This window comes from Anomaloglossus baeobatrachus, chromosome 2 (genome assembly GCF_048569485.1).
Source record: "Anomaloglossus baeobatrachus isolate aAnoBae1 chromosome 2, aAnoBae1.hap1, whole genome shotgun sequence".
Lineage (NCBI taxonomy): Eukaryota > Metazoa > Chordata > Amphibia > Anura > Aromobatidae > Anomaloglossus > Anomaloglossus baeobatrachus.
In genome coordinates, this window is record NC_134354.1 from 121,490,878 (window position 1) to 121,510,774 (window position 19,897).

At 46.9% G+C, this 19,897-nt stretch overlaps 1 protein-coding gene across 3 annotated transcripts in view; it reads right to left on the reverse strand.

Moving 5' to 3' along the window:
* SGSM2 (small G protein signaling modulator 2) overlaps positions 1-19,897 on the reverse strand; it is a 511,886-nt gene that overhangs the window by 39,897 nt on the left and 452,092 nt on the right. For all 3 annotated transcript variants that reach the window (XM_075335301.1, XM_075335300.1, XM_075335299.1), the window contains 3 exons: positions 16,787-16,932; positions 4,366-4,494; positions 1,798-1,980 (listed from right to left, as the gene is read on the reverse strand). In XM_075335301.1, coding sequence (XP_075191416.1) covers positions 1,798-1,980; positions 4,366-4,494; positions 16,787-16,932 — 458 coding nt within the window. The remainder of the gene's footprint in view (positions 1-1,797; positions 1,981-4,365; positions 4,495-16,786; positions 16,933-19,897) is intronic.

The following is a 19,897-nucleotide window of genomic DNA, read 5'->3' on the forward strand; positions in this document are numbered from 1 at the left end:
GGAATGCTATCATATCACTGCCGTAGATCACCAGGAATACTATCCTCTCACTGCTCTAGACCACAAGGAATGCTATCCTTTCACTGCCAGAGACCACCAGGAATACTATCCTCTCACTGCCCTAGACCACAAGGAATGCTATCCTTTCATTGCATGGGCAGACCACCAGGAATGCTATCATATGACTGCTGTAGACCACCAGGAATACTATCCTTTCATTGTCTCAGACCAGCAGGAATGTTATCCTATCCCTACCATAGACCACCAGAAATGCTATCGTATCACTGCCATAGACCACCAAAGATACTATCCCTTTACTACCCTAGACCACTAGCGTTTTACTATAAACACCATCACTGCCCTCAATGCCAGGTATGCCTATTTACCCAACTATCATATTTTGGTAAAGAAGGTATTTGCAAGTATGCTGGTGGAAGAAGGCCCGGATGATGTTTCTATAAATGAAGCCTCCCTGTCTATGTCTTCCTGCTTGTCTCTGGCAAATAAACCAGGGCTACTACACGTCACCATTGGAGACACAATATTTTATCTATAAGTTTCATTTGAATGAGTATATATGATATTGTCCATTTCCTTCAATTAAAAACAAATAAATGTCCACTAAGAACATAAATGATCAGATACTTATTTAGTTATATAATAATCCTAGAACAAAAAATGTCACAGATTTCTGCATATTCCAACATTTATTATATAGATTTGCTGAAGGGGAGTATGGAGAATAATTCACATCCTCCAGCCGGTCAAGATTTGTGTAACCAAAGTCTTATATCTCCAAATACTTTCTTTAACCTGCTAATGACCAAATCTATTTTGACTTAAAGGTTAAACTCTTTTTTTTAATTATATTGTCACGTTCCCACAGCCATATGTTTTTGTCAACATAGTTGTATGATGGCTTATTTTTTTTAATTGAATTTGTCAGTGGCTCCATATTGAAGTATAGATAACGTAATACCTGAGTTTTATTAACTCTTTATACCCTGACTACAAGGCAGCTAAAGCAAACACAGAAACGAAGGATTATTGCTCGCCTGTATGTAGCACACCCTGAAAAATAGTAACAGCATGGACGGCGTTTTATATCAATACTGAGCAGTGTTACTGTGAATCCAGTACTAAATTTAGGGGGGATTCAGCAAGATTGATGTTTTGTATGCCAGTCTTCATCCAGAGTGTACTGGAGTAAGATGCACCAAATTAAATAAAAGGCACATGCTTGTGCGTCAGCGTCAGAAATATACGGTACTCGGGTCTAGAACTGGGGCATATTTCTGTTTTAAGTTTTGTGCTATAAATTACAGTGAATCTGTTGGGCTATACAAGGTCATGCCCTGTTCCGCCAAGTTGCCCCCTCTTTTCAAAAATTTTGAAAAAGCAGACAGGACAACTCCTAAAGTTGCCAAACTTTCACCGAACTATGCGATGTGCAAAATATGCAACTTTTTTGGCAAAAAGGGCTGTGTATTCAGCAGTGAGCCTGTGCACCCCTCACCCTGCAGCTCCCTTTCTCTATAGACTCTTACAGACAATTGCAATCTGATCCCTCAATGAGCTGATCATTCGCTCCTGGATTTTACCAGTAAATTTGGATTTAATAATCAGTTCTAGAAACTTGGAGGTGAAGAAGTGGAAAAACAGAAGCATTTTTCCTTATAAGATTTTTTAATAAGATATATCACAAAGTTTGTTATATTCACTTGTACTATTGATTTAGGCAGAGATTGATAAATAAAAAGCGCCTATCTAAATAAAAGAATAATGGAGGCGTCTCACATCATTACTAATGGTAGAGTCCCGGTGAATCAGACGCTGCACATGACTGTCAATACTACTACCAGATGAAAGCTTAGCATAGATGGCCGAGTTAGATTCCTTTTCCCGCTGCTTGACTATCACTTCACAGGCTTTCCATTCTGCCATCACTTTTTGGTACCTGGAAGCAATCGCCTCATCAACCTTTGGGGAACAACAAAAACAAGAATATTTTTTTAATCTAACAGATAAAGAAAATGATAATGTGAAATTATGGACACAATTGTTGTATTTGTTATATAATAATAATAATAATAATAATAATAATAATAACAGTTAATGGCCATACATGCTATTACATTGGAATGTATGCCCTACTGCAAGTGAATGCCAGGGTGTTTTGAGGCTGGAGATCAAACAATCAACAGGCTAACATGAAATAAAGGGGCAAAGAAGTAACATTCAGATGCATTGCGATCTGCTCTCAAACTGTGGAACATTTACTACCGAGACTGTTGATAGTAAAATGTACTAATATTAAAATCAGGGCAGCCACACTGCAAACAAATATCTTATGATTAGCCACAGACTTGCTGGCCAGGAGTGGATCCAGAAGTAAAGAAGATTCTGCATTCCCTGTGTTGGACTCCTCTACCCCCTCCAAAAAGTAACAAAACTCCCCTTTTGTCTCCAATCTGGCCCCGCTGCTTGGAAATCCTCTTCAGCAGGTACAGAGTCAGGCACGCTGTAAAACATCGTTCAGCAGACAGGACTGTACACAGCATGTGTTCTGACCGTGTCTGCTATTCTGTAATGTGGATGGGGTGAGGGAAGTCAGAACACACAGTGCCGGCCCAGCCAATAGCTGTCCTCCTGTCATTTAGCCCAGTCTGCCCTGTCAGTAAGCTACAAAAATTGCTTCAGGGGCCCCATGCGGCCTGCAAGCTGTATATTTGAGACCCTTACTTTGAAAAAACAATTCGATAATGGTGTTGTATACATGTTATATCTCTTGGGCTCTGGAGATGAAACAGGCTTAGGTGGCTTTTTATATGGTCATCACCTGTCACGCTAGGTACGGGGAAGTTCCAAGTGAGTGGCATAAGATAAGGGGACCCCTGCGTCTAGGGAAAAGGAATATGGTGACCCCTGGCCAAACCTACTGCTGGTCCCTTGGCTCTCTCCGCACCCTAGATAGGTTTCGCACCTATGCACCAAGCCAGATACCTGACCCTAGGTATCCCTAGTACTGAACCCTAAATAGGGAACGGGTGGGATGAACTCTTCATCATCCCCACTAAACGCTAAAAGGAAGATACAAGGGTGACACACGAGGGAAAAAGCATAAACTACTTAACTACAGATGACACAGACAGCAGTTTAGCAAGCTTCAGCAACAATACTACAGATGAGAGCAAGCCACCTGCTTGCAACCAGAGCTAGAATGAACTGAATTATATCACCATATCACCATCACCAGTCCAGGGAAGATGGGAGTATTTAAGCACCAAGAGAATACTGATGATCAGCAGCTGGGTGGAAGGCAAGCTCCTGCTCCAGCAATTACTCTCCGCATATTAAAAGGATGCAGCCAGGCCCTTTAATGTAGGCCTTGTAAACTGGGGTATCCACTTATATAGTGCTGTGCAGCCCGCCTAGTCTAATAGAATGAGTGTAACTAATAGGCTGCTAGCCATACACTGCGCACCTACATGTGTAAATGGTGCCCCATACAAGTCTATTTTGTGTACAATTTTATCACTAAGCAATCCCCACCCCCATGCATTGGTAGTTTGTGAATGATTGCTTCATTAGTGTTTTGCATCTGTGATGCGTCCATCTTTATTAGGCCAGAGTCACACTTGCGCGTGCCTCGCGTGTAACTCGCAAGAGTCTCTCATTGAATCACCCGGCATGGACTCACACTCTCCTGACAGGAGCGGGTCGGTTGCATGTATGTCTATGCAGCTAAGACGCTCCTGTCCTGAGTGTGAGTCCATGTCGGGTGATTCAATGAGAGACTCTTGCGAGTTACACGCGAGGCACGCGCAAGTGTGACTCTGGCCTTAGGGATATTTGCTGCATCCCGTCAATGCATTAGATCCTTTGGCTTGGGCAGGTTAAAACTGCTGCCCTCTTGTTGCTATAAGTAATTAGTGGTTGGGTGAAGCCATTTATTATCATACTACTGTGTTTTCTCTTTTTAAATCATAATGACAACCAAAAACATCCAAATGACCCTGATCAAAAGTCAAAGTAAAAAAATCTGCCAGAGTATGTAAACTTTTGAGCACAACTGTACATACATCTGACCAACAAAAGGGGGGAGGGGCGGGTCCAAATTTTGCACCAGGGTCCATCGAACTCTAGTTACGCTACTGTTTCCTCCCTTACATCAGGGAGCTAGACAGAAGTACAATTATATCCAAAGAAAAATGACTTTTTATATAGCATAATACTTATTTTTTTATTCTGTGTTTCTAGGTACACCTCTATAGTTTGATCTTTTATCGTAATATAAAGAAATTATTAAGAAGTTGAATAGTTTTATGGGTCTTGAAGGTGAAGAATAAGAAATAAAATACTCACTCTGTCCATTTCTTTCTTAGTCATGCCAAACTTATAATGCCCAAGTAGAAAAGGCCAAACCTCTTTGCGAATATCATGTTCCACTCCTCCATAATACACCAGCCTCAACAGCTCCAGCTCTTTGTAATTCTGTGACACGGAACAAAGCGCAGCATTAGGAGTATTTCTATTGTAAAAAGCTGGGCTCATGAAGAATGCTTTTTATATGAAGTGGCCCTTCTTTCCAAGTTACTTGCCAAGTATTTTGTGCTACAGACATCTCTACCTCTGACTTCTGTTCTCCAGGAGGGCCGTAATTACAAAACCAATGTTAAAGAGGACGTCACCGCTCCTGACTCGTCTGTTTTAGTAGCATTATTAAATTATAGTCAGTACAATTAGTTACTACAACCGGTATTTAAGAAGAGCTATGGATCTTCTTTAACATTATGGCAAAAGAGAAGGGAATTTTGTTACTTACCGTAAATTCCTTTTCTTCTAGCTCTTATTGGGAGACCCAGACGATTGAGTGTATAGCTACTGCCTCCGGAGGCCACACAAAGCATTACACTAAAAAGTGTAAGGCCCCTCCCCTTCTGGCTATACACCCCCAGTGGGATCACTGGCTCACCAGTTTTAGTGCAAAAGCAAGAAGGAGGAAAGCCAATAACTTGGTTAAACAAATTCACTCCGAGTAACATCGGAGAACTGAAAAACCGTTCAACATGAACAACATGTGTACCCGAAAAAAACCCAAAAATCCCGAAGGACAACAGGGCGGGTGCTGGGTCTCCCAATAAGAGCTAGAAGAAAAGGAATTTACGGTAAGTAACAAAATTCCCTTCTTCTTCGGCGCTCTATTGGGAGACCCAGATGATTGGGACGTCCAAAAGCTGTCCCTGGGTGGGTAAAGAAATACCTCATGTTAGAGCTGCAAGACAGCCCTCCCCTATATGGAGGCAACTGCCGCCTGCAGGACTCTTCTACCTAGGCTGGCGTCCGCCGAAGCATAGGTATGCACCTGATAATGTTTGGTGAAAGTGTGCAGACTCGACCAGGTAGCTGCCTGGCACACCTGTTGAGCCGTAGCCTGGTGTCGTAATGCCCAGGATGCACCCACGGCTCTGGTAGAATGGGCCTTCAGCCCTGATGGAACCGGAAGCCCAGCAGAACGGTAGGCTTCAAGAATTGGTTCTTTGATCCATCGAGCCAGGGCGGCCTTAGAAGCCTGCGACCCTTTGCGCTTACCAGCGACAAGGACAAAGAGTGCATCCGAACGGCGCAAGGGCGCCGTGCGGGAAATGTAGATTCTGAGTGCTCTCACCAGATCTAACAAATGTAAATCCTTCTCATACCGATGAACTGCATGAGGATAAAACGAAGGCAAAGAGATATCCTGATTAAGATGAAAAGAGGATACCACCTTCGGGAGAAACTCCTGAATGGGGCGCAGCACTACCTTGTCCTGGTGGAAGACCAGGAAAGGAGCCTTGGATGACAGCGCTGCTAGCTCAGACACTCTCCGAAGAGATGTGATCGCTACCAGAAAAGCCACTTTCTGTGATAGTCTAGAAAGTGAAACCTCCCTCAGAGGCTCGAAGGGCGGCTTCTGGAGGGCAACTAGTACCCTGTTCAGATCCCATGGATCTAACGGCCGCTTGTACGGGGGTACAATATGACAAACCCCCTGCAGGAACGTGCGCACCTTAGGAAGTCGTGCTAGACGCTTTTGAAAAAAAGACGGATAGCGCCGAGACTTGCCCTTTAAGGGAGCCGAGCGACAAACCTTTTTCTAACCCAGATTGCAGGAAAGAAAAAAAGGTAGGCAATGCAAAAGGCCAGGGAGACACTCCCTGAGCAGAGCACCAGGATAAGAATATCCTCCACGTTCTGTGGTAGATCTTAGCGGACGTGGGCTTCCTAGCCTGTCTCATGGTGGCAACGACCCCTTGGGATAATCCTGAAGACCCTAGGATCCAGGACTCAATGGCCACACAGTCAGGTTCAGGGCCGCAGAATTCCGATGGAAAAAACGGCCCTTGGGACAGTAAGTCTGGTCGGTCTGGTAGTGCCGACGGTTGGCCGACCGTGAGATGCCACAGATCCGGATACCACGCCCTCCTTGGCCAGTCTGGGGCGACGAGTATGACGCGGCTGCAGTCGGATCTGATCTTGCGTAGCACTCTGGGCAAGAGTGCCAGAGGTGGAAACACATAAGGGAGCCGGAACTGCGACCAATCTTGCACTAAGGCGTCTGCCGCCAGAGTTCTGTGATCGCGAGACCGTGCTATGAAGGTTGGGACCTTGTTGTTGTGCCTGGACGCCATTAGGTCGACGTCCGGCCTTCCCCAGCGGCTACAGATTTCCTGAAACACGTCCGGGCGAAGGGACCATTCCCCTGCGTCCATGCCCTGGCGGCTGAGGAAGTCTGCTTCCCAGTTTTCTACGCCGGGGATGTGAACTGCGGATACGGTGGAGGCCGTGGCTTCCACCCACGTCAGAATCCGCCGGACTTCCTGGAAGGCTTGCCGACTGCGTGTCCCTCCTTGGTGATTGATGTATGCCACCGCTGTGGAGTTGTCCGACTGAATTCGGATCTGCTTTCCTTCCAGCCACTGCTGGAAGGCTAGTAGGGCAAGATACACTGCTCTGATTTCCAGAACATGGATCTGAAGGGTGGACTCCTGCTGAGTCCACGTACCCTGAGCCCTGTGGTGGAGAAAAAACTGCTCCCCACCCTGACAGACTCGCGCCTGTCGTGACTACCGCCCAAGACGGTGGTAGGAAGGATCTTCCCTGTGATAATGAGGTGGGAAGAAGCCACCATTGCAGAGAGTCCTTCTGTGAAAAGGAGACTTTCCTGTTCAGGGATGTTGACTTCCCGTCCCATTGGCGGAGAATGTCCCAATAAGAGGACGCAGATGAAACTGCGCAAACGGAACCGCCTCCATTGCCGCCATCATCTTCCCGAGGAAGTGCATGAGGCGTCTTAAGGAGTGCGACTGACCTTGACGGAGAGTCTGCACCCCAGTCTGTAGTGACCGCTGCTTGTCCAGCGGAAGCTTCACTATCGCTGAGAGAGTATGAAACTCCATACCAAGAGACGTTAGTGATTGGGTCGGTGACAGGTTTGACTTTGAGAAGTCGATGATCCACCCGAACGTCTGGAGAGTCTCCAGCGCAACATTCAGGCTGAATTGGCATGCCTCTTGAGAGGGTGCCTTGACAAGTAGATCGTCCAAGTAAGGGATCACAGAGTGTCCCTGTGAGTGCAAGACTGCTACCACTGCCGCCATGACCTTGGTGAACACCCGTGGGGTTGTCGCCAGACCGAATGGCAGAGCTACGAACTGAAGATGGTCGTCTCCCATCACGAAACGTAGAAAACATTGGTGCTCTGTAGCAATCGGCACGTGGAGATAAGCATCTTTGATGTCTATTGATGCTAGGAAATATCCTTGAGACATTGAGGCAATGACGGAGCGGAGGGTTTCATCCGGAACCGCCTGGCCTCCACGTGCTTGTTGAGCAGTTTTAGGTCCAGAACGGAACGGAAAGAGCCATCCTTTTTTGGCACCACAACCAGATTGGAGGAAAACCGTGTCTTGTTCCTGAAGAGGAACAGGGATTACCACTCCTTCTGCCTGCAGAAGAGCATTGGCTCGGTGGGGAGGTGGGGACGTTCTGAAGAATCGAGTCGGAGGACGAGAACAGAACTCTGTCCTGTGCACGTGGGCACAATGTCCCTCACCCACCGGTCTGTGACCTGTGGCAGCTAAATGTCGCCAAAGGCGAGCGAGTCTGCCATCAACCGCGGATGCGGAGAGATGAGAGAGCTGAGAGTCATGAGGAGACCGCCTTGGTAGCGGTTCCTCCGGCTGCCTTCCTTGGGCGTGATTGAGCCCCCGGAAACTGAGCCCCTCTGAGGAGTTTTCAGCTCTTTTGGACGAGGACAATTGGGACCTGCCCGAGCTTGGGAAGGACCGAAACCTCGACTGTCCTTCCAGGACAGCATTAATAGGGTAAGTCGCAATGCAGACATTGCGAGGATACGGACGCCCCTGCGGCACAAATGTACATATGCTCAAGACAAGCTGTGCAAGGACAGCTGAAAAGCTTAGGGTGCCCATACGGCTGTAAATGCCGGAGCAACCGACACGCCGATAGCCTCATAGACAGATTTCAACCACAGTCTATCTGTCTGGCATCTTTAAGTGAAGTCCCATCTCCACTGCAACTATAGCTCTAGCCGCAAGCCTGGAGATTGGAGAATCCACCCTTTGGACCCTGGGTCCCGCGCTTGACCACGTCAGGGGGAAAAGGATAACGTGTATCCTTAATACGTTTGGGGAAAACGCTTATCTGGTAAGCGTGGTGTTCCTGGGCTGCTTCTCTGAAGTCAGCGTGGCCAGAAAAAAACTCAAAATACGTTTGAGCTACTGAAATGGGACTTCTCCTGCTGTGAAGCTGACTCCTCCGCTGGGGGAGCTGAGGGAGAAAGATCCAACATTCCATTGATGGACGCTATAGGATCATTCCTTATGGCGTCACCATCCGGTGTATCCGGATTGGGAGCGTTGTCAGAATCAAAGTCCTGATGAGCTACGTCTGCCTCATCATACAGAGAGCCTCCTGGGACCCCCCCCGGGGAACCGATTTTATTCCCAATGAGGGTGGCCAGGGAGCAATGATTTGCCCATGGCCTGTCCGGACTGCAAGTCTCTATCCCAATGCAACTCCATCCCTGTCCTTGGACAGGGTTGACAGGTGGTTCCTTTGGTCACGTCTAGTAGAGACCCCGGCTGACCAAGTGCTCCAGGGGAGCATTGCACACAATGGGGTTCAGTGCCGTGGAACAGTGTCACATGCAGTAAAAACAGCATCGAAAGCCTGTGTTGCTTATATGCTGCTGCCGACTAGCCATCTAAGACATAGAGCCAAGAATGGCGACCGTACAATGCAATGTATAACATACAAGCATAAAGTACAAATGAACACTGCAGCACATGCAATACAAGCAGCATAGAAAGCCTGTGCCTTGGCACCCCTGCTTTTCTGCTGCTGTAGACTAGCCATCTAGGGGAATATAGGCCAGAATATCGACCATACAGTGCAATGTATAGCATACAAGCATAAGTACAAATGAACACTGCAACCCCTGCAATACAAGCAGCATAGAAAAAACCTGTGCCTCAGCACCCCTGCTTTTCTGCTGCTGTAGTCTAGTCATTCTAGGCGAAAATAGCCCAGACTAGCGACCGTACAGTGCAGTGTATAGCATACAAGCATAAATACACATGAACACTTCAGTACATGCAATACAAGCAGCATAGAAAGCCTGTGCCTTAGCACCCCTGCTTTCCTGCTGCTGATGTGTCGCCATCTAAGAGGGCATATAGCCAAAAATAGTGACCTATGCAGTATAAGCATAAAAATACAAATGGACAACTGCGGTATTTAGTGGGGTCAGCACTTCAGGTGCCGCTTACCGCCCGCCTATAAGCGGGTGTGTGGTCGCCCTAGTCCTGTGCCTGGTTGCCCAGAGTCCGTTCTCTCAGCTCGGACTGCAGGAATGGCTGCCGGCGTCCTTCTCCAGCTCGTGTGAGTAGGGGCGGGCCGTGGGCGTGCCCCCAAGTCAGAGCGGGAAACCGGCGTCCCACAGTGTCCAGTGAGAGGGCTGGAGCATGTAAATAAGGCTCCAGCCCTCGGCGCTGCTGATTGTACAGCGTCTCTCCCCTACCCTGATTGACAGGGTGGGGGCGGGAACGAAGCGGAGCTAGGCCGCAAAAGCCGGGGACTGGATTTATAAGCGCCGCCGCCGTAAAAGCGCGGTCGGCGCCAAGTCCCCGGCGCACTACAAGTCCCAGCCGCGCCGCCGCTCCCGGAGCGTCCGGCGCGGTAGTTCCCCATACATAAAGTCACTCAGCTAGGCTGCAGTGACTGTAACCCTTTACTGTCCCCGGCGCACTAGCACACCCAGCAAGTCTGGAGTGTGCTGTGCCTGTGTGTACGGGGACACAGAGTACCTGAATGGTGCAGGGCCATGTCCCTGAACGGTACCCAGCTCCGTATCCAGCAGGTTCAATGGGTCTGTGGATGGAGCCCGGCCTCAGGGCTTTGGGGCCGGTAAGATCCCACTTCCTCAGAGCCCCTCAGGGGGATGTGGAAGGAAAACAGCATGTGGGCTCCAGCCGCCGTACCAGCAATAGGTACCTCAACCTTACAAACCACAAGCGGGGTGAGAAGGGAGCATGCTGGGGGCCCTATATGGGCCCTCTTTTCTTCCATCCGATATAGTCAGCAGCTACTGCTGACTAAACAGTGGAGCTATGCGTGGATGTCTGACCTCCTTCGCACAAAGCAGAAAACTGGTGAGCCAGTGATCCCACTGGGGGTGTATAGCCAGAAGGGGAGGGGCCTTACACTTTTTAGTGTAATGCTTTGTGTGGCCTCCGGAGGCAGTAGCTATACACCCAATCGTCTGGGTCTCCCAATAGAGCGCCGAAGAAAACAACATTTCTCAAGCACGCAAGTTATACTTTATTCACAAGGAATTTGCCAAGTGTGTCAGATCAGTTCCTTTTTAAAGGGATGACCCCTTCTTAAAGACTATATACCCAAATGTAAATAAAAAATCCTATACTCAGCTTCTATAATGGCACCTTCCATCGATATTGACACCTCCCAAGGCTCATGTGACATTCGCTGCAGGACTCACTTGGCAGAACAATCAGTGGCCTCTGATTAGCTGCAGGACTCACTTAGCAGAACAATCATTAGCCTCTGATTGGCTGCAGAACTCACTTGTCAGGACAATGTCACATGAGCCTTAGGAGACCTGGCACCAATATTATTGGATCGGTGCAGATATGGGAGGGCAATATAGAATATTTTTTTTAGTTTACATTGGGAAACAAAGTGTCTAAGAGAGGTTGACTTAGTAAAAGACAACTCCTTTTAACGCTCCTTAAAGTGACATTAAGGAGAGCAATTTACAAATATACTATATGCCACTCTGGCTATTCCAATACAAAACCGGCCTGAATAGTGTTACTATCACTGAGAATAGAGTGTTACAGATCAGAATATTATAAAATCCCTACAATTTTCATCCCTTGGGCATTATTTACCACCAGATCTTGTTTCCCAATAGACTTTAAAATATGGGAGAGAAGAAAAACGATACAGTCAGAAAAGTCTCCATAAATGTAAAATCAAGTTTTTCATCAACAAACTTTGTGTCCCCTGTAGATGAATCTAGCGTTTAATGTTTTAGGATGCCTCAGCATTCCCTTTAATAGGATGCCTGGTATCAGATATAATATAGCAAATTCATCTTGTCAGTAAGGGAGATTAAAAAAGTATAAAGCACAAAGAGAAAATTGCACAGAATGATTTATGACTTGTGTACAAATGGAAAAAAGTGGTGTCGTTTTGATTATTATCCTGGCAAAAGTACAAGACTGGAAAAAAGACGATGTAAAATGGAAGGATTTTAAACACAGAATCAATATGGGGCTGCACAGGTACTGTAAGGCTATGTGCCCACGCTGCGGATTTTTCCGCAGCGGAAATCGTGCGGATTTTCGTGCGGAAAAATCTGTAGCATGTCAATTATTGTTGCGGATTTTCGTGCGGATTTTGCTTATTCAATTGAATTAAAAAAACAAAACGCAAAATCCACAACAAAATCCATGTCAAATCCGCATCAAATCCGCGTCAAATCCGCACAAAATCCGCAGCTATGAAAAGGTGTGGATTCCGGGGGAAAGCTGCGGATTTTGATGCAGAAAAATCCGCAGATACAGAGTCCCGTGTGCACATAGCCGAATGGTTCTAATAAGAGGCAGAAATACGCATCCTAAAATGTTAACACCTTTTGCAGTGTCAACTGGTGAACTGAGCAGTGTGGAAAAAGGTTATCACATCATATAACAGGTTTGTTACATTATAATATACACGAAAGTAATGTGTCTCCACCATCCAGTGTCAAAAAGATGGGATGCTATCACAAGGACAGCATCAAACGTAGTGGCCTAGTTTCCAGAAATAGGGCAGGTCTTACGCTGGTAGAACCGATCTGACACTGTCCACGCTAATTGGACATTGTAAGAATGGCTTAGGCCGGTTTCACACATCTGTGATTTGTGGTTGCAGCTCTGATTGCGGATGCATGTGTGGCGCCCCTGAGGCTCAGTCGCCTCAGGGAATTGCATTTCATTTGGGGTGCAATGCTTGCACTTGGATGATGAAGGAGTTAACCACTGGTGTTTGTTTCACTTAAACAAAGCATCTAGATATAAGTCGCAACTTACACAGGAAGCTAGGCAATCTGGGGAAATCCAGGTTACCAGGGCAACAGCCACTAAGAGTCATCCCAAGGGTGTGGGCACGAAGTGAGGGAGTGAAACACACAACAAGTTTCTAGTCAGAAAAGTTTGAGACGCTGAACAACACGGTCGCAGGAGAGAGTGCTGCTTGGGGATCTTCTCCTGCTAGAACCGGCCAGACTGGAAGAAGGCGAGAGGCAGCCAGTGGAGCTAGTGAGACAGAGGAGAACATGATAGCTGGAGGTCGAGCCTAACCGTTCCCACAGAGCCAGCGCTGACAGGGTGCAGAAGACTTAGGGCAGATTGTTCTCTATGTTGTCTGCCAGAATCTGCAGGGGATGGGGATTTCAAGTCCCATCGCCCACTACCCATTTTCCCGGAGCACAGTGACACATAGGATCCGAGGTTGGGATTGCAGCCAGGCCCCACGGCGAGGATCCACGTCACCTGCATACGGGACGGGACACTTAGCAGAGACACTAGGGTCCTCAAGCCGCTTCAAGCCACAGGGATCCACAACCAAACGCAAGGAAAGGAGGTCTCACACTCTACAGACACAAGTGATTGCTTCTGATTTACCCAGGACCGGTTGAAGCCCATCGCGGCAGAGAGCGGCACCTCCGGGGCATCCTAAGAACTGGGAGTAAAAAGAACTTTGAACCGCAGCCCCCTGTGTCGTCTCTGTCTTTACAGGCACCGTTGTCCTGCATGTCGGCGCTCCTGTGAACTACTGCCCTCGTCATTCACCTGTGGGCCTGCTCCGCCTGTGGGGAGCGACACCATCCCGGCTGCCAAAACACCTGCCCCAGTGAGGAATTCTGCATCGGTGGCGACTCCCTGGCCGCTTACCACAGGTGGTGTCACGATCCTAAAAAGACTTTCCTAACCGTCACTACCACCCTCATCCTCCCTCCTGCCTCCCGTCCACTGCCATCCTTCCCTTCCTGTACGCCTTGGGGCAACGGAACCGGGCCAAGCCACCCTGTGACGATGCAGAGGATCTGCACCCCTGGCCCGGCAACAAGTAGGTTAAAACACCTGCCCCGTGGGGCGCTACACATGGATTAGGTGTAAGTCTCCCGAACTTAAAAGGGGTGTTCAAATCTCAAAGATCCTATCCCAATATGTAATATGTATAATAATAATAGCAAATTCCTCTAATTAGAAATGTAGTATAGTTCTCCTGATTAGACATGTATCTTACCTCATGTGAAGGGCATTGCAGTTTAGATATCCATGGATATGACCAAAAGCAACTAACATGAGGTAAGAGACATAGCTAATCAGGAGAACTATACTACATTTCTAATTGGAGGTACTTCCTAATTTTATTACTATTACACCTAGTACATATTAAGATAGGATCTTGGAGATGGGAATACTCCTTGTAACACCCATGCTGGTGACCTCGCATTCTCCTGCTACTCTCCTCCAGCGTGGTTGTCGGTTCCCTCACCTGTCCAGACGTCCTGCTGCTGTGGTCCCTTCTCCATCCCAAGCTGCAGCTCCGCGGAGTGCCTGTACTCCTAGCAGGCTCCCGGCCCCTGCCCATAGGGCAGGCCCATGGACACGCCCCCTTTCTTAAATGGCTAGCGTTCTCCTAACCAGGAAGTACCTCCCAGGTCAGCTAGAAGGCCATAGGTATTTAAGGCAACTCTGGCAGAGAAGTTGCCTGGGCAATGAGTTACTCCTAGACTCATTGCTGTAGTCATGTTCTCTAGCACTGTGCTGCTGCTGTTTAAGTTGTGCTAGTTCTGCTGCTTATACCTGTCTGTATTACAGAGTGCTGCTGCTATTATATCTACCTTCTGCTGCTGCTGTGAGCCGCCACTTCGGCCGCCTTCCACAATACCCACTGCCACACTAGTATCATCACCAGCTGCTGCCGTCCATGCATCCATCCCGGGTAGAGCCTCTATACCTGCTGACGTTCATCTACCGCCAGTGTCTGTTGCTCTCATACTCCTGGGGCCAGCCGACATAACACCAGTCTCCTGAGTAGCATCCGGACCAATCCCTGCAGCGTAACACCTCTACCATTAGGGGCTCTGGAGAAAACCAGGCTAAAGTCCATAGTCAAGCTCCCCTGGGTTTCTGTGTGTTGCATCCCAGTGGGTTTACTAAAATCCCTGCTCGCCCGGCGAGCATAACACCCCTTTAACAGCCTGTTAGTCCATGCATCTTGGAACACAAAACCAATATGGGGGAAACCAGTCGAATCTACCTGCCCTTTTGACTCTGGTCAGTGGAGTCAACAAATTTATAAATTAAAATTCTGAACACTAAAATATAGGCAACGAGGGAGCCAAGAGCTGAAAGAATTATATGTAATCAGCAGACCTTCCTGGTATATGGTGAAAGTAAAATTTTTTGATAGGTCCTCTTTAATTGATATTAACGTGATTGGGTTATCTGCTTTAGATAAACCTTACTTGTTTTAGTAGTATCTCTGAAAAACAAGATGGGTCCCTGAGTGAGCCGTTATAATCTGTGTTAGGCCCCCTTCACACGTCCGTAAAAATCACGCACGTTTTTCACGGACATGTCAAAGGTGCGTATTGTCCTCCGTGTGCCGTTTTTATGGCACAACGTGTGTTCTCTGTGTGTTATCCATGATAACACACGGAGAACCGGAACTTTCTGCTCACCTGTCCCTGGTGTTGCTGTCCGTGGTGCTGATCTTCGGTCTCCGGTCCTGCCGACTCCCCGTTGCTGATGCTTCCGGACCGCAGTGGAGTGAATATGCAATGAGCATAATGAGCGGGGGTCGGAAGCAAGTGACAGCAGTGGCAGAGACAGCAGTGCTGGAGAAGGTGAGTATAGAATTTTTTTTTTTTTACAAACACGTGTGTTTTCTCCGGTGCGTGTCACACGGATCACATCCGTGCGTTCTGTAGGTGGGCCGTGTGACACCCGTGATGCCGGAGAAAAACAGACATGTCTACGTGTGGAGCATACGGGCACACATATGCTCCAAACGTACACACGGTCCATAGCAAAACACGCACGTGTGTGCAGACACATTGATTTTAATGGGTCTACGTGTGCCAGTGTCTCCGGTACGTGAGGAAAAAGACCAAACACGTACCGGAGACAAGGACGTGTGAAGGGGGCCTTAGGCTGTGTGCACACAGTGCGTTTTTTATGCGTTTTTTGAAGCAGATTTGTCACACATCTGCATGCCTATCTTCATGCCAGCTATGCCAGCAAACTCAATGAGAATTCTGAAGCGCTATGTGCATACGTTGGTTATTTTTTCCTTGCAGGTTTGGTGCAGAAAATAATCTGCAGCATTCTATTCTTGGTGTGTTTCTCCCTGTGTTTTTTTAGATCTTCCACCCATTGACTTCATTAAGAAAAACGCATAGCACAAAAACGCACCAAAAATGCATGTGTTTTTTGGCACGTTTTTCTGCCAGATGATGCAGATTTGATGCAGAAAATTCCTGCATCAAATACTCATTGTGCTCACATTACCTTAAATCAAGTTTTCTTTAGCGCTACCAAAAAGCATTACATACAGTAGTACCTATTTACTCAATGGTTTGTCTATGTGCTACTAGACAGGACAGGTCTTTCACAGCAAGAGACTGCACCTTTAAGACTCTACTCTAATAATGCAGAATTCCTTAAAAAAAGTGTTTGGCTAAACCGGCATACCTTTAAAGGGTTGTCTTTAATATTTTTGAACAATCCTTTAGTATATGTCATCAATAACATTTAGGATCAGCTCTTTTCTACTAGGACCCCCATCATTCACGATAAAATGTGTTCAAACTCCCCTTAGTAAATAAAGCAATGGTTGCACATGCTCACTGCTCCATTTACAGTCTATATAAGGGGTGATAGCACATGCTCACAACTACTCCATTCACACATGGGAAATCTGAAGCTTCCATACTCAAATCAATAGTAGTTTCAGCAGCCGGATCCCCAACAATGATACATTTGTCATCTATCCTGTGGATGGGTGATAAGTGACATGGAATAAATGCATTAAGCTTTGTTATATATGTAGGAAAACCTGACGCATTGAAGACGTGTGACAATCATTCAATTACAAGGCTAAAAAAGTTGTGATAATGTAAAGCAGACATGGAGATCTAGTTTACCTTCATATCCTTCTGATATTTGCTCCACACTTCTTTGGTTAAGCCACCTGATGCATCAGTGGGTATGTCAGGTGGAATTATTGAGTGATGGACAAGGGCCGAGAGATGTGTTCGCACAGTGGACAAATGACGACAGTAGGCAAGCCCTGCAGATAAGCAGCACAGGAAATAACACGTCAATTAATGGGGGGTTTCAGGTACTTTTTTAAAGTCTAAAGAAGGCAGGAATCCTTATAAAGTAAAGCAAGAAGCATGGAATAGCCCCCTAGACACCCACTCCAGTGCTGCAGCTCTGGTGTACTCCTCTAGGGCTGGAACTGCTGATGTCACAACTAATCAACTGACTGGCTGCAGTGTTTAGACGACTTATGAATAGATTGTCATCACACCAGAAGCGATGATGTTCCAACTATTAAAGATAAGTGACTTGATGGCTGAGACATCATCTCATCCGGTCCCAGTGAAGACCATTAGAGTGGCAGTACTGGAGCTGCGGGGTAATTCCAGAGAAAAATATTTCTACTTTCTTTCATTTATAAAGATCCCTAAATGAAGGATCCTTGATGAGAACAGTGTTTTCCTCTATCACTTGTTGAACTGTTTAAAAAGTTAAAACAAAAACATAAAAGCAGAAATGTCTTCCAGAGCTGGGAGGAGAAACAGAGAAAGGATAATGGGTTAACATAAATAGACAGAGGAAAGGGGGCACGACACTGCATGGGTAGGAAAGGGTGCGGGTACAGCAGGGAATGGGTATGGTAGGGCATGGGTACAGCAGGGCAGGGGTACGGCAGGGCAGGGTTATGGCAGGGCAGGGATACAGCAGGGCAGCGCATGTGCGACAAGGCATGGGTACGACAGGGCCTGTGCAACAAGGCATGGTTACGACAGGTCATGGGTAGGGCAGGGCATGAGCATGACAGGGCATGGGTACAATAGGGCACGAGTATTACAGGGCATGGGTACAGCAGAGCATACGTATGACAGGGCATGAGTAAGGCAGGGCATGGGTAGGGCAGGGCATGGGTAGGCAGGGCATGGGTACAGCAGAGCATACGTATGACAGGGCATGAGTAAGGCAGGCCATGGGAAGGGCAGGGCATGGGTACAGCAGAGCATACGTATGACAGGGCATGAGTACGGCAGGGTCATGGGTAGGGCAGGGTATGGGTAGGGCAGGGCGTGGGTACGTCAGAGAATACGTATGACAGGGCATGAGTAAGGCAGGGCATGGGTAGGACAGGGCATGGGTATGACAGGGAATGGATATGATAGGACATGGGCATGAGAGCAGAGTTCCTTCACAAAGGGAAGAATTACTATGAAATATAACAGAGTAGTCAATGAAAACAGCATCCATGAGGCATCACATATATGCAATAGTAGTTTCTTCTTTGATACATCTAGCATCGTTAATTTAGTTTACTAGTTCCACCAAAGGGGAGATGGATTTGGATTAGGAATTTTAGCTAACACTGATATTCTGTGCAACATCACAGGAATTAGTACATTTCAACCACAATAAAGATACCGTATTTTTCAGACTATAGGACACACCTTACAGCCAGACACACCTTACAGCCAGACACACCTTACAGCCAGAGACACCAACTTAAGACAGCACAAAATAGGAAAAACATGTTTCATACTAATGAAAACTTCCATTGTATTTTAAAGAAGTAGAGGGGTCAATATATCGATGTAAAGCTGAGTCAAAGGAGCCAGTGGGCGCAGTATCTTGCTGGTGAGAAGCAGCCAAAATACTGAATCTCAAGGCAAAGGTTAGCACAACCACTGGATAAAAAAAAACTCATTTAGGCCTCTCTCACATGTCCGTGAAAAACCACGCACGTTTTTCACGGATGTGTCAGAGGTGCTTTTGCCCTCGGTGTGCCGTGTTTATGGCACAGTGTGTTCTCCGTGTGTTGTCCGTGATAACACACGGAGAACGGGAACTTTCTCCTCACCTGTCCCTGGCGTCGCTGTCCATGGTGCTGATCTTCGGTCTCCGGTCCTGCCGACTCCCCGCTGCTGCTTCGTGAAGTGAATATTCAATGAGTGGCGGTCGGCACCAAGTGACAGCAGCGGCAGAGACAGCAGGGCAGGAGAAGGTGAGTAAAGGTTTGGTTTTTTTTCTCACAGACACATGTCTTTTCTCCGGTGCGTGTCAAAGGGAACACATCCGTGTGGTCCGTTTGCATTACGTGTGACACGTTTGCGTTCCGTGTGACACCTGTGATGCCGGAGAGAAAACGGACATGTCGGCGTGTAGAGCACACAGACACACGTAAGTACGGAACGGACACACGTTCCATGCTAAAACACTTACGTGTGTCCAAAACAATAGGAATACAAAGGTCTACGTGTGTACGTGTCTCCGTGAAAAAACTGCCAAACACGTACAGGAGGCACGTACGTGTGAAAGAGGCCTTATCTAGCAATCCATAAACAGGTAAATCCATGGAAAAGAAGAAAAAACCATGGCACAATTCTTGTGTATCACTTTCCCTTAGTCATCAGCATGCAAAAAAAGGATAATGGGAAACCTATTTACACCTACAGTATGTGAACCAATCACACAATAGGATCGTGGTTTATTTTCAAGCTTCCATTTGTGGAATACTACAGATTCCCAGGACCTGCGTGGATTTATTTTTTTAATAAAGTGGGGAACGAAGGAAAGTAAGCAGGAGGTTATTTTAATAAAGGATTAAATCTCCATTATTAGCACCAGGACTTGATGTCATCTGTGTTTTTGGACTACATAACGTCAACCCCAAAAATCATTACCCTGATTGTCAAAGCACCAGGGCAATCGGAGTAAAATGGGTGAAGCTGCAGAATTGGAGCATCTTTTGGGGTGGCTGTGGGTTGCTATTTTTAGGCTGGAAAGGGCTAAATACCCTTGGACCTTCCCAGGCTGATAATATAAGCTCACAGCTGTCTGCTTTACCTTTGCTAGTTATCAAAAATGAGGGGGACCCCACAATTGCTTTTTTTTCCTATTTAATTATTTATTTTGGTTAATAGCTGTAAGTCTACCTACCTATGTATTAGCTATCTCCTTATACATTTATCTATGTTTTCACATCTTTAACACATAAAAACCAT